This window comes from Pseudopipra pipra, chromosome 7, assembly GCF_036250125.1.
Source record: "Pseudopipra pipra isolate bDixPip1 chromosome 7, bDixPip1.hap1, whole genome shotgun sequence".
In the NCBI taxonomy this organism is placed as follows: Eukaryota; Metazoa; Chordata; class Aves; order Passeriformes; family Pipridae; genus Pseudopipra; species Pseudopipra pipra.
Genome location: NC_087555.1, coordinates 39646766 through 39660410, shown reverse-complemented (window position 1 = coordinate 39660410; position 13645 = coordinate 39646766). Strand labels below are relative to the sequence as shown.

The 13645-nt window shown below is 48.4% G+C and overlaps 1 protein-coding gene across 2 annotated transcripts in view; it reads left to right on the top strand.

Moving 5' to 3' along the window:
• ACVR1 (activin A receptor type 1) overlaps positions 1 to 13645 on the top strand; it is a 49702-nt gene that overhangs the window by 24442 nt on the left and 11615 nt on the right. Inside the window, exons 2-6 of one of the 2 annotated variants that reach the window (XM_064661824.1) lie at positions 3973 to 4046; positions 5410 to 5676; positions 6142 to 6359; positions 9826 to 9925; positions 12533 to 12679. In XM_064661824.1, the coding sequence (XP_064517894.1) occupies positions 3995 to 4046; positions 5410 to 5676; positions 6142 to 6359; positions 9826 to 9925; positions 12533 to 12679 (784 nt within the window). In that variant the 5' untranslated portion in view covers positions 3973 to 3994. Of the gene's footprint in view, positions 1 to 3953; positions 4047 to 5409; positions 5677 to 6141; positions 6360 to 9825; positions 9926 to 12532; positions 12680 to 13645 lie in introns of those variants that run through there. The other variant, XM_064661823.1, reaches the window with a different exon arrangement.

The following is a 13645-nucleotide window of genomic DNA, read 5'->3' as shown; positions in this document are numbered from 1 at the left end:
GAATTCAGCTCGTGTGTGGCTGTTGTGGATGGCAGAACTGCTATCCAGTGTTATGGATGTTTTCTTTTGATAGGAATCTGGTGAGGTACATGCAAAATATGTGCAGCCCTTGGGCTCTTGGCAGGTGGCCACAGGGACTGTCAGCGATATCTGGGTGCTTCTGATCTCATCTGGGAAGTCTGAGCTGCTCTCATGGTTGGTGTTCCCATGTCTGTGTCCTATGGAGATGACACGCAGCCTTAGTGTCTCCACTAATTGGGTCACTCCGTCTGGCGCGGTCTGGGCTCTGGGTCGGGTTTGGTCTGGGCTCTGGGTCGGGTTTGGTCTGGGCTCTGGGTCGGGTTTGGTCTGGGCTCTGGGTCGGGTTTGGTCTGGGCTCTGGGTCGGGTTTGGTCTGGGCTCTGGGTCGGGTTTGGTCTGGGCTCTGGGTCGGGTTTGGTCTGGGCTCTGGGTCAGGGTCGTGGCACTGGGGACTAAAGGCCATTTCCCACAGCCTGTGCCTGTCCCTGTGGTGTTCTGGGTCGCCTGAACTCCTGGTTCTTCTCTGCCCTGTGGTTCTTGCAGCCATCCTGACTGTCCCGCTTATGGTCTCCTTCACCTGCATTACTTTGGGCCACACAGGAATGGTTTGGCAGGAGACAGACAGTTTCTTAGGAAGAAAAGAGAGCGATATTGGCTGTGGAAGTGGAAGAGGCATTGGGTTTTGGGATGGGTTCTCCAGTGTTGGGACTGTATGAATAGGAACCATAAGAATTCTCTAGATTCTGGTACGTGAAGCAGTTGTGTGTCTGTCACGTTGGGTGTCCTCCCAGGCCTTACATCTGCCTTAGGACTGCCTTACTGTTTGCTTGGGCTTCTGCAGCCGGGTTAAGTGATTCCTCCTTTGGAATTCAGAGGAGCAGATGCTGGCCTGCCCAGGAGCCAGGATCTCTTCCTTGCCTGCACTGCTTGCCAGGTTTGTTTGGAAATCTGGGAGCTGCCACTTTAAAAGGGACTTTTCCATCATGACCTATAGCAGGCTTCTGTTTTTCCAGTGATAATGTGCTTTTGTAGGAGGAAGTTAAACCTAAATGATCCTCTTTTTCCTGTATATGTGGCTGAAGCTCAGGCACTGTGTCCTGCCTCCAGCTCTGCCGTGTAGCATCCAGTATTGGTGTGTTTGGAGCATGGCACGGGGTGCTGGGATCCCTGTGGCACAGAGCACGTGGATCCCTGGGATCCCGGCATCCCTGTGGATGGAGCGTGGCAGGGAGTGCTGGGATCCTTACATCGTGTGTGGGATCCCTGGGTCCCTGTTTGGAGCTCTGGGATCCCTGCCCGGGTTCCCAATGCCCTCTAGTGGCTGCTGCCGCTGTGCTGCGGTTCTGTAGGGCACGGCAAAGATCCACGTGTTTGGAAAGGAAAATAAATTTTGCACGTTTTTGCTTTAGTCCCTCTTTATTTGTCTGGATTAAATCCCAATCCTTCCCTTGGGAAAAAGTTCTCATAAATTCAAACACCAGACAGTAACTGGATATCTCATGGATCTCTAGATCCATAGCAACTTGCTATGGGGATTTATTATAGAATGGTTTGTTCCTTACATTAAAACGTGTGTTTCTTTCTCTCTAAACAAGCAGCAGCTGGAAGGGACGGTGTCACTACAACCAGACTGTGGTACTTATGCATGTGCATTAATTGATTTGAAGAAGTAATTCTTTTTAAGCAATGGGAACAGGACTTTTGAACTCATGCTCTCAAATAGTTTTTGAAGAAAAATCAGTATTTTGCAAAGGTCAGAGATTCCTTCCCAGCTCCTTCCCTCCTCCCATCCCATCCCAGCAGCCCCAGTCGGGGTGTGAGCTGCCTGCCACAAGCCCCAGAGCCAAACTGGGCTGCCCAGGCACGGCCAGGGGTTGGGCTGGTGCTGAGGACACGCAGGGGGTGTGTGTTACAGGCTGCTGTAAGTGTGCATAGCACTTCTCAGCAACAGCAGACAAGATATTCTGTGAGGCCTTGGGGAAAATGAATGGCTACAGGAACAAAGTTTCATAGAAGCAGGGTTTAAATTGGAATACTTGGCTTTTTTCTTTGGGAGGACAGTGCATGCTGTGAAATGCATAGAAACTGTTGAAGTCTGATTTGGTCTGTTTGCCTCTTTGGGGGGCGCAGGTTGGATTTCTCTCTTCCTCCTCCCTCTGAGAAACACAGGGCAGGGGCTTGTGTGTACAAATATCCTTGTGTATATTTATTTATCTTTTTTCTGGAAGTCAAACTGCTTGAAGAGACAGCAAATAGGTAATCCATGCAGAGTTTTCCCGGTGTCTGGACTGCTGTGTGCTCCTGTACCTGCAGTTCCCCCACTCCAGCCAGCTCTGGACCCGTGTGCTCAGCCTCCTGTCCTGGCAGAGCCGAGCTGGGCTCCTGCAGGTCCCTCCTGCCCTCCCTGGCTGGTCTGACAGGAGAAGGGCTGGAGGAGCCCGGGGTGGTGCCCTGGGGGGGCCAGGCCCTGTGATTGTTGGAGGGTAAATATTGGCCCCTGTTAAGGATCCTTGGGGTGCATCAAGGACAAGGGAGGGAAGGTTCCCTGGGGAGGGGGGGTTTGGAAGGGAGGGTGTCTCTGGGAGGTGAGGAGCTGAGCACTGCCTCAAGACTGGGGGTCAGCGACGTGTGGTCGTTTTAACTGATGATGAAGCCATTACTGAAATGTTTCTCATAATCGGCAAAACAAATCCATGTCAGGAAATAAATGCAGGAGTAATGGCTTGGCTTTCATCACCAAGCACTTAAGCAGCCTGCTAATGATCTGAAAAGGCACGACAGAAGAGATCCAAAAGGAAAACAGCAATATCAGATTTATTTTCAATTTTCATCTGCTTCACTGGAGTTAAATGTGAGAAATGAAGACAAATACCTGCACGTAAGGAGCATGGTAATGCCTCAGTGCCTCTGTCAAGGAGAGGCACTTTGGTTTGCACGTACTGCTTGCTGCTGCTTTTGACTGGAATTTTGTGGCGTGTGGTTAAGCCAGAGAGTGTCTGTAGGAGCTGAGCAGCAGAGGACAGATGAGCCCTTCCCAGTCACCAGCCCTGTCTGCTGGGTTAAATCCCATGAGCCTTGACTGCAGTTCATTTCAGCTCCTTGGGCATAGTGGTTGTTTAAATGCACAGTTTAAGAAACTGCAGAAGAGTTTCTTTTCAGAAGCCTGTTAAATAATCCTTCTCTCAGAGTAGAAAGGGGAGGTGTTATTTTCCTGTAAGGACTAAATATTGTGGCAAAGATTGGAAATACACAGGCAAATTCACTCCTTTATCTCCTATTTTAGAGGGACCAGGAGCCTTTGCTGGACACTGGAAACAGTCTGAACTGTTGCACAAGGTGTAGTTACCTGTTTCCAGCAGTGGGGAAATGGAGCTGGGCCATTGAAAGGAAAACCCTTGGACAAGCAGCTTAAACTGGGAAATTACTCTCAGGGAGGAGCATCTCCTTTAAATACATCTCACTGTTTTTCTCACCATCCAGCACTGGTTTTTGCTGGTTAACAGAAGCTATTCCAAGTTTTCTGACAGAGTTCTTTTCTGTTTCCCCTCAAAGCCCAGATAATACAGTTTTACAGACCACCTTTTCAGTTCACAATAACTTAATTTTATAATACCTAGTTCAGAGAACGTATCTTCTATATTACATTCCTTGGTAATATAGAAGGTACTGGGAGGGCTCGTGTTTCCCTACTAGCAAGCTGCTGTATCTGCAGTGTAGTTGCATGTGATGTTTCTAATTCTAAAAAGAAATTGCAGTAAATGTATGAATTTTATAAATGAAGGAAATTACTTGGGGAAACAAGCCACAGTAAAAATGAGATCAATCAGCTTTGGGTTGTGCTGTGTTTTGTATAAGACACGGATGAAAGACACTGCTAAACACTGATTTTCGGGTGGTTGCATTTTCAGACAGCAGTGGAAGTGTACAGAGCTCTCTCATGTCTTTCTGCAGCTCCAGGGTGGCCGATGGAGTTATGATTCTCCCTGTGCTGATGGTGATGGCGTTCCCGTCCCCGAGCTGGCAAGGTGAGTGTCCCGCGTGCTCGGAGCCAGGGCTGCTGGGGGACCTGGGGCTGGGCCTCCTGGGCCTGCTCTGGAGCCCCCTGCTCCCCTGGTGGGCCCTATTTCATTTCGAGTTGCTCCAAAGGATGTTGGTTACTCATTTCTGTATCAGATGTACAGCCTGTAGCATGGACATAGTCTTCCCAGGGGCTGGGGAGGGAAATGGGAAGCCTTATTTGAACAGGTTGTTGGGGGAAGGTAAGGAGAAGGTCTTTTAGCCCATGGACTGAGGTGCAGCTGTATTGCTTGTGTTCTTTAAGCTTTTTCTATGCAAAGGCTCTTTGGAGGTTTACTGTGCTGTTTGGTGACTCTTCCATGATTACTCCAGTAAGGGCTTTGGGTTTGGCAAGTGACTTTTCCATAACTGGTTTACACAGCTGTGTGAATGTGAAGGTTTTCTGACACGTAGGGTGTTTAAGGTTTGCCTCAGCAAAATGGGGAACGGTATTTCCACTGCCATGGAGGGGCAGGAATAGTTCATTTGAAGCTCTCTTGGATGTTTTGAGAGATGAGCTCTGAAAGATATGTATTTGCTACTTCACAAACAGCCTTTGGAAGATGTTGAATAAAAGCTTTCTGCGAGTAACTTGCTTTTCTCAATTTTAAATTTTAAGTTATTCAAGAGGTGTATCTTGTGTCTGCTGTGGCATATCTGTGCTTTTCTGTATGTACCTTGTGTAAACTCTTTCTGAACTACTCTGAAATGCATTTTCAAATGTTGATGCAAATACTAAAAGGCAGAGTGTATTAAATGGAATGGGAGAATGGGTGGTGGAGGTGAAGATTCAAAATGCATGGACGTCTAGTGGTTGACTTTAGTCGTGTCTGTGAATAGGAAATTGAGACAAGGTTTAAAAAAAGAGAGTGTCTTGGATCTTGTTCTGTTAAATACCCAGTTTGCTGGAGTCAGCACTGTGTGTTGTTGGCTTTCACAAAGGGAATAAAAAAACAAAACAAGGGAGCTCCAATGTTGATACTTTCACAGCAATGAATTAATAACAGGACAGGCAGTGTTGGTTAGGTTTTTCCCCTCTGCTGAGTGTTCCTGTGCAGATGTCCCTCTGGGGGTGTATGTATGAGAGATGGTGTAAAATGCCACTGTACTCTGGAGTGTGAGTGCTTGGAGTGGGCAGACAGGAGTGTGTTTCTTTGGTGCTGAAATGGCTGAATTAGTATCGTTAGCTCCTGGCTGGTGGTTCTTCAGCTCTAGCTGCAAATAATATCTCTGTCCTTAAACAGAAGATTTTATTGTCTGATGGATTCGTTACCTGTAACTGAAGCTATTAAGAACAGGATGATGTTTCCTCCTCAACTCTCCCCTCGACAGATGATGACCTGAAGCTCAAGATGGTGCACTACGAGTGTGTGTGTGAAGGCATGTCCTGTGGGAATGGGGATCGGTGCCAAGGCCAGCAGTGCTTCGCTTCCCTGAGCATCAATGACGGGGCTAAGGTTTACCAGAAGGGCTGCTTCCAGGTCTATGAACAGGGCAAAATGACCTGCAAAACACCTCCGTCCCCTGACCAGGCTGTGGAGTGCTGCCAGGGACACCTGTGCAACATGAACATCACTGCACAGCTGCCCTCTTCCAAAGGTGAGAGCTTCATCAATCACCTGGGGACTTGGAGGAAGAAAAGGGCTTTGATCTGCTGTGGTGGGAGCGAGATGGCTCCAGTGCTGGATGCAGGAAGGGATTAATGGGCACAGCAAAGCCCTCTGTGCCTTGTAGACCGCCCTGGAGCCTGCTGGCACACAAATGGTCTGTGTGGGCAGGGCAGTGATGGGGTTACAGTGCATCACTGGGGATGGGGTGGAGGTGCTGCCTGTGAGAAATGGCCCTGTGCAGGGGGGTTGTGCTGACAGCTCTGCAGGGAGCACATCCTCTGTGCAGTGTGCTCACTCCTCTGGCTGTGGCACGGCCTCTGTCACACCGGGTGGGTCCTGAGGTGAGGGTCTGTCAGTGCTGCTGGATTTAAAGACTTCCTTTGGCAAGCTGCAGATTTACTTTTTTTCCTCTCTCTTTTTTCTCTTCTTTTTCCCTTCCCCTCTCTTTTCCAAGGGCAAACCTTTCAAGGAGAAGCTGCAGGTTACAGTATGGAAACACTAATCATCGTTATCCTGGCTCCTGTGATAGTGTTGATAGTTTTTTCTGCAGTAGCAGTGCTGATCATCCGGAGAATACAGAAGAACCACATGGAGAGGCTCAATTCTAGGGATGCAGAGTATGGCACCATCGAGGGCCTCATTGCCTCCAACGTGGGGGACAGCACGTTGGCAGTAAGTGACCTGTGTGCAGGGGGAGCTTTCCTCACTGCCAAACTCCCCTCTCGGCCCTCTGTGGGGCCACAGCACTGACAGGACCTTTTGCTGCCAGGGGATGCCACTTGGCCTCAGGACTTCTGTGGTGATGTTCCTGGGCTCCCAAAACTGCAGTTGTAATGACTTTTAACCAAAAGACAGCTTTGGCAAGTGTAACATCGCTCTAAGCTGTTCATGTTCCTGGAAACAATGTCTGAACAGCAAAACAGAGTGTGCCTGACTTGGGTGGCCTGAAGTGATGTGGAAGGTGTAGAACTGTGCTGCATCTTTGATATATGACTGCCCCAAGGGCTGGAAAAGAGTGATGGTAGGGGAAGGAGAAAATACAGATAATTTTGGTGTTTGAAACCTTCAGACCTGACTGCTGTGATCTTGGTAGCAGGGCTCTGGGATGACTGGGAAATCAGTGGCACTTTGTTGACAGAAGACCAGTGGGAGTTTTAAGAAATGTGCAATGCTTCCTCAAAGCTCAGTTTTCAAAGTATGTTCTTGTTCCTGTGGTGTCTGGAAAATATAATGACTTGGAGAATCTTCCCTTTCTGAAGGCTGACTGTGCCTTCCCCTTCCAGCTGAGGCTTGAGCACAAGTGTCCCCACAAACTGTCCTGAGCTCTCGAGCAGAGCAAGTAAGGCTTCAGGCAGCTGGAGGGTTTGTTCCTGAAACCAGTGCAGAGAGTTTTCTCCTCCTTGCATTGCTGAGATAAAATCCTCAACAGTAAGAGGCTGGAAAAGGTTTTCCATCTTGGTGCTGTCCCACCATAATGTGCTTTCACTGCAGGGTTGAAGAGTGGCTAATACCCATTAATCTTTATTTTTTTTAAAATGCCTTTGGTTCTCTTTAATTAGCTGTTTTAAACCTGTGTTACTGGTTTAAAACAGCCAGACTGGATATATTCACTGAGAACCAGACGTGTGCAAGTGGTGATCTGTCCTTAAACACTGATTTCCAGCTTTTACCAGCTGTTATCTCATAGTGCCAGACCACTTCCAGCCATTTGCAAACCTTTTGCACTTCGAGATGTTTAATGTTACTTGGAAACAGTGATAAAACCTGGGAAGAATAAATCAAAATTCTGTTTCAAAGACCTGGGAGGAGCTGGGAGCTGTGAGGGCTTGGAGTGGTGGAGCTGTCAGACCCCTGAGTGATGGTTGTGGTGCCAGCGGCCTCCCCGTGGGTGATGCACAGACAGACAGTCGTTGTTACTTCCCGTGTCTAAATGCTCCTCTAAACAATAAGTCTTTTTTAGATTTCAGATTTTTCTTCTCCATTGTGTTTCAGATCACTGGGTTTGTCACACATTAGATGAGTTTACCTTTAGGATTAGTCTCCAGTGTAGCAAGTGCTTAAAGCCCTAAGCTGCTTAATGGGCGTGGAAAGAGCTGTGGCCTCTTCAAATCTTGTTTTTACAGTCACTGTAGATAAGTTTGGGGTTGGTTTTTTGGTTTTGGGATTGGTTTTTGGTTTTGGGGTTGGTTTTTTTTTTTGCCTCTGATATAAGCAGGAAGAAAAATGAGCTCTCAGTTTGTGTTAAAAAGCAAGATAGCACTCTCTGTCATTCCTGGATTATCTTTTTCTTGAGCCCTCCTTAAGATGCTGTTAGAAGAAATGAGATTTCATGGATCTAATTCAAGCCCAGCAGTGCAGTTTGCTGGAAATACTAGAAAGTTGATTATACTTAGGCTTTTTTATCCTATTTTCCTTTGTAAAGAAAAAAAAAAGTCCAGCAATAGTTGTTAATGCTTTGAACTAGTAAACTCCTGGCCATAAAAGTAGCTGGGCATTAGCATTTCACAAGGCTAATGGGATTTTAACATTCAATTAGGATCTCACTCATGTTTGTTATAAGCTTACAGTTCAAAGTCTGCTTTCTGTGCACCAAGAATACCAGAAACTGATAAAACATTTGAGAAAGATTTGTTACAGAGGATTTTCTGGAGTATCAATGACAAATCTTTTGTAGGGGGTGCGGGTAAATCCCCTCTCACCTCGTTTGTTTGAAAACTGTTTTCAGTTCTAAATATGAGCATCAAGGCTGAACAGTTTGGCCCAAAGCTGCCAGTGACTGTTACCTGCCACAGAATGACTTTGTTTGAGGGACTGTCAGTCCAGTGGTTCAGCCCCTGCAGGGATGGGGCCTGGCAGGGAATTGGCTGGGTGTTGTCTTGTAAAGAAGTTGTGATTTGGGGCAGGGACCTGATGGTTATCAGCAAAGCCCCTGTGGTGCAGGTGGGATGTGGCTGTTTCTGGGGATCTGTTCAGGGCCATTTGAGAAGCTTCTGGTGTGCCAGACCTGTCCTCTAACCCAGAGTTCCTGTGCCCCTCACTGCCTGCTGAGGGTGCTGGGCTCCTGCAGCTGGCACCTGTTTCCATAGAGCTCAGGATGTCCCTGCCAGTCTCACCTGGGCAGCAAAGTGCTGCATCATGGGGTTTCTGTTCTCTGTTACTGCTACTGTGACTTTTAGCGTGGAGGTTTGGGGTGTGGTTGTAAAACAGGTGTCTGGTGACATTAAGGTGCCTGTGGCTCTTAGGGCACCTCTGTGTCTGACAGGTGAGACAGGGCCTCTGAAATCCCTGTTCTTCCCTAGGATGGTGCCTGGAGGTTCAGTGGGGTGCACTAGGACATCCCAGCCAGCACTGGGTGTGGGTAGGCAGCAGTTTGCCAGTGGTTCTCAGTGTCAGAGGCCAAGGGGGGCTGGCAGGAGCAGGGCAGTGAGGATGGCTGCAGCCCCTTCCCCCTGCTCTGCCAGGCTGCAGCCCCTTCCCCCTGCTCTGCCAGCTGCAGCTCTGCTTGGAGGGACGTGTGCTTCCAGAAATCCACGCTCAGGCTCAGAAGTGGGGAGGGTGGTACACGGGTGAGGGGGGCCTGGGTGGCTGTGCACGCCCACCTGCTGGTCCAGCCCTCCCAGAAGGGCTCAGGTTTGGGATGCTCACCTGCTCCAGCCCTGGAGTGTGCTTCCTGGGGGCCTGCAAACTGCATAGGGGTGAAGGTTTTAAGTACAGAAATCAAAGAAAATGTATTTCTTTTCGAGGTGCTCAGATTATTGCCAGACATAGGAAACTTTGGGGCAGAAAAGCTGATATTAACCTGTTTGAAAGAGGTATCAGATACGGAACTGAGAGAACATAAGGTAAGTAAGAGAAAAACAAAGTGCTGAGAAAGGTTGTGATCTCATGGCAGAGGATAGTTGGTAGGCCAGGAGCAAGCTTCCAGTTTCACAGGCATCTATTGTCTTTTGTTTATTAAATGAAATGACTTATTAAACAAATGCTACTTGTCCCTGAGTGACCAAATGGCATCCCCAGAGCCACTGAGATATCCTGAGCTGTAACCTACCTGCCCCATGCAGGGTGTACCTTTGTGTGTGTAAACAGGGAAAAGTGGGGTTCTCATGGCTTGTAAACTTCTGCTTTTCCTTTTGAACAGGATTTGTTGGACCATTCCTGCACATCTGGAAGTGGTTCTGGACTTCCTTTCTTGGTGCAAAGAACGGTGGCTCGTCAGATCACGCTTGTGGAGTGTGTAGGTCAGTGCCAGCCTTGTTCACATCTGGTAACAAATGCAGAGAGAAAGCTCTATCTCCCATCCTCATCTTTCTCCTCAGTTGTTTAGGTAGTATATGCAACTTTTCAGGCTTCAGCTGATGGAACATGCTTGGTTTTGGAAAGTCAAGTGAAAAAATTCCTTCTAGATCTGTGCAGAAGAAAGGGGCAAATATCTGTGCTTTGTGATGGAACAATTTAAACTTTATTCAGCAAGGCAATGCTAGAAAATACAAACCAGGCCTGTCTGGGTACTGTGTGAGCTAAATAAACTGCTTTTAGAAAAGCAAGCTGAGTTTGAAGTTTGACACTGTGAACACCATTTGTTCATTAATGGTGTTCAACTCAAAAGCTTTACAAGTAGAAAAAGGTCACCTGGGTTTGAGATCTGGAGTTGGAGCATCAAGCAAAGTGGCAAACATGGTATTTCAAATAGAAACCTGTGATTTTGGGCCGTGGGAATGGGAACATGAATGTGTTGTAGTTGACTTACTCTGCACTGTTCTTTGGAACCCTGCAGGCAGTGATGTGCTGCTGCTGCTCTTCCCCCTTAAAGAAAATCTCTCTAGTAATTCTTCCCTAAAAGTCTTCTGGGTCTTTAGTTTTTTGTAGGACTTTAGTGTTAATTTTAGGGATTCATTAAATTTTACTTTGGCATATATTTATTATTAATTGAATAGTGTTAAATTTGAGTTTAGTAATTTTAGGAAGCATTTGGGTCAAAGATACCCGGAGGCAGTGACATTGAGCCAAGATGCTGTACTGGCACTAAAGAGGTGAGGAAGGCATGAGAAAGAAGGAAGAAAGGACTGGAGTATGCTGTGTGCTGCTGCTTCAGTGATCTGAACTCAGGGTGGTTTAACACCTTCCTGTCAGTCCTGAGAAGGTTCAGCTCATCAGGGTGTCAAATCAAGCCCAGCTGTAACAGATGAACCTGTGAATCTGCAGGGACCAGCCCTACATTTACCAGTGTTCCTGTGCTTTTGGCTCAGTATATATTGAGTGGGCACAAATGTTCACACTTGCCTGAAATCCAAGTGTACACCCTCTGATGCACCAGGAGCTGTGGGGTATGACAAACATGGTGATTCTACTGCCTGTGACAGAGGCATTTCTGTGTGTGTGTACATGTGAGTCCCCGTGTCCCTGGAGTGGGGCCTTCTCCCAGGTTAGCTCAGCTGGCACCATTCCCAGGGCCCTGTGTGTTGCCCTGTAAGGCAGAACCAGATGAAGGCACCTGTGCAGGTGGTGTCCCTGGGGTGACAGCACGGGGGTGTCCCTGGGGTGACAGCGGGGAGGTGTCCCTGGGGTGACAGTGGGGAGGTGTCCCTGGGGTGACAGCGGCGGGGTGTCCCTGGGGTGACAGGAGGGAGGTGTCCCTGGGGTGACAGCAGTGGGATGTCCCTGGGGTGACAGCAGCGAGATGTCCCTGGGGTGACAGCGGCGGGGTGTCCCTGGGGTGACAGGAGGGAGGTGTCCCTGGGGTGACAGCAGTGGGATGTCCCTGGGGTGACAGCAGTGGGATGTCCCTGGGGTGACAGTGGGGAGGTGTCCCTGGGGTGGCAGCAGTGGGGTGTCCCTGGGGTGACAGCGGCGGGGTGTCCCTGGGGTGACAGGAGGAAGGTGTCCCTGGGGTGACAGCGGCGGGGTGTCCCTGGGGTGACAGGAGGAAGGTGTCCCTGGGGTGACAGCAGCGAGGTGTCCCTGGGGTGACAGCAGCGAGGCCTCAGCACTGGGTGTCTCTGGTGAACCTGCTGCTGGTTCCCACGTGCCTCTGAAGGACACGGAACGGCAGAGCAACGAAGGGCAGAGTTTGGGTGTTTAGGGTTGCCAGATCTGGCACAGTTCATGGCCTCGTGCCTGAGGCTGCTGTTCTTGGGCTGTGATGGAAATGGCAACAGCCAGATTTGTTCCAGCATGCCTTGTCCAGGACGGGGCTTTGTGCTTGGGTGCTTCTTAACGTCAATCATTCCTTCTAAGCTATTTGGGTAAAAAACTTGGTGTTCAGATGGTGTGTCCTGATCTCCACTGAACATGGGTGTGTTTTGAGGGGGGTTGTTTTTTTTTTTTAATCCTTTTTTTGTTTGTAGGTGAGTTTGGGGGTTTGTTTGTTTCTAAATCATCATTTTGTGTTTTGTGTTGACTGTTTCTGCAAGGGCTGCTGATGTAATAGAAAAGCAAAGGTTGTATCCCCAGCATTACATATGCTTCCTGTCCTTCTAACTGCAGAATTCACATCTTTGTTTGTGTTGTGCACACTGACCTTGCCATGTGCTGCCAAAGTCACTTCACTGCAAAAACACTTTCATTGCTGGTGGTTGAATGGTGACACCTCCCAGTTCACGCCCTCCTACTGCACTGGTGTGCAGGCAGGAGAGATCCACACTCAGAGGGCTTGCAGTCAAAACAACAGGAGAAGTGAAGGATGGTGGAGCACAGCGTGACTCCAGTGGTACGAAGTGCATGATCAGACCACACCAGTGTGATATTTGGGCCATGACAGCTGAGTTTCCATCCTTTCAGCTCATCCTGCCCTTCTCCTTGGTGCAGGTTCTTACTTTACAACTTCTGTGGTTTTTTTTCCCCGTCAGGAAAGGGCCGTTATGGAGAAGTTTGGAGGGGTCAGTGGCAAGGAGAAAATGTTGCTGTGAAGATCTTCTCTTCTAGGGATGAAAAGTCCTGGTTCAGGGAAACTGAGTTGTACAACACTGTGTTGCTGCGGCATGAGAATATTTTGGGTAAGTAGGACAGCCACGTTCTGTATCCTGGTGTGGCTGGTTAAAGGTGAGTTACCTGCACAGGGAACTTGGCATTGCAAGGCACGGCACATTCACCAGGTATCTTGCAGTCTTTAAGTTCCTGTGTTGTGATAAACAGTTGAAGGGAAATTTTCAGAGAGAGACCTGCCAGGAGGGGGGTGGGTCTCAGATGGGGAGTGTGTGGTGACAGCCGTGACTTGTTGCCCTGCAATATTCCAGCAGGAAGCAGATCAATCAGTGAATCAGTTGGTGGCAGCACAGCTCACAGAAAACAGTGGAGGTGCCACAGACCCCATGGAAGAGCTGCCCCTTGCAGCTCTCACCAGAGAGACCTGCACAGTGTGTCAGGGCAAGCTCTAGTGGATCTGTGTTTGTTTGTAACTTCAGCTTCCCTGCAGAAATGGAGGGAGAAAAAGTGGGGAGGAGTTTATAAAGACATTTCAGGATTTGAATACTTTCCCTAATGCCTGAGTAAAATGAAGTATGAATCCATTATTTTCTTCTGGTTTGCAGTCCTGCTCATGGTCAGAATAAGCTCCTTTGGTGTTTAAACTTCAGCTGTAGTTGAATGATGTATCTCATTTCCTTGTAAATATGGAAGTACTGTGACCCTTGTGCATTGCTCGTACCTCGTGTGCTTGGTTCTGAGAGCTGGGAAAATGGCTTTGTTGTGTTGGGCCATGGTTGAGGTTTAAGCAGCCCTTTGAGTCCTAATAGACATGCCCTTCTGTCACTGCTGTGCCACCTCTACAAATAAAAGCAGCAGCCCATTTTCTGAGTGCTGACACTGCCTCACCCGCAATCTATCTGTCTTCAGTCAGGTTTTCCTTGGGCTCCTTATTCTTGCTTCCTGTCAGAGAATGTTCCTTGGCTCTGTAGCTCACCCTGCTAGACGTTTGTCTAATGTTTCCTGAAGCAGTTCCTTTGTTACTGCAAAAATAATTT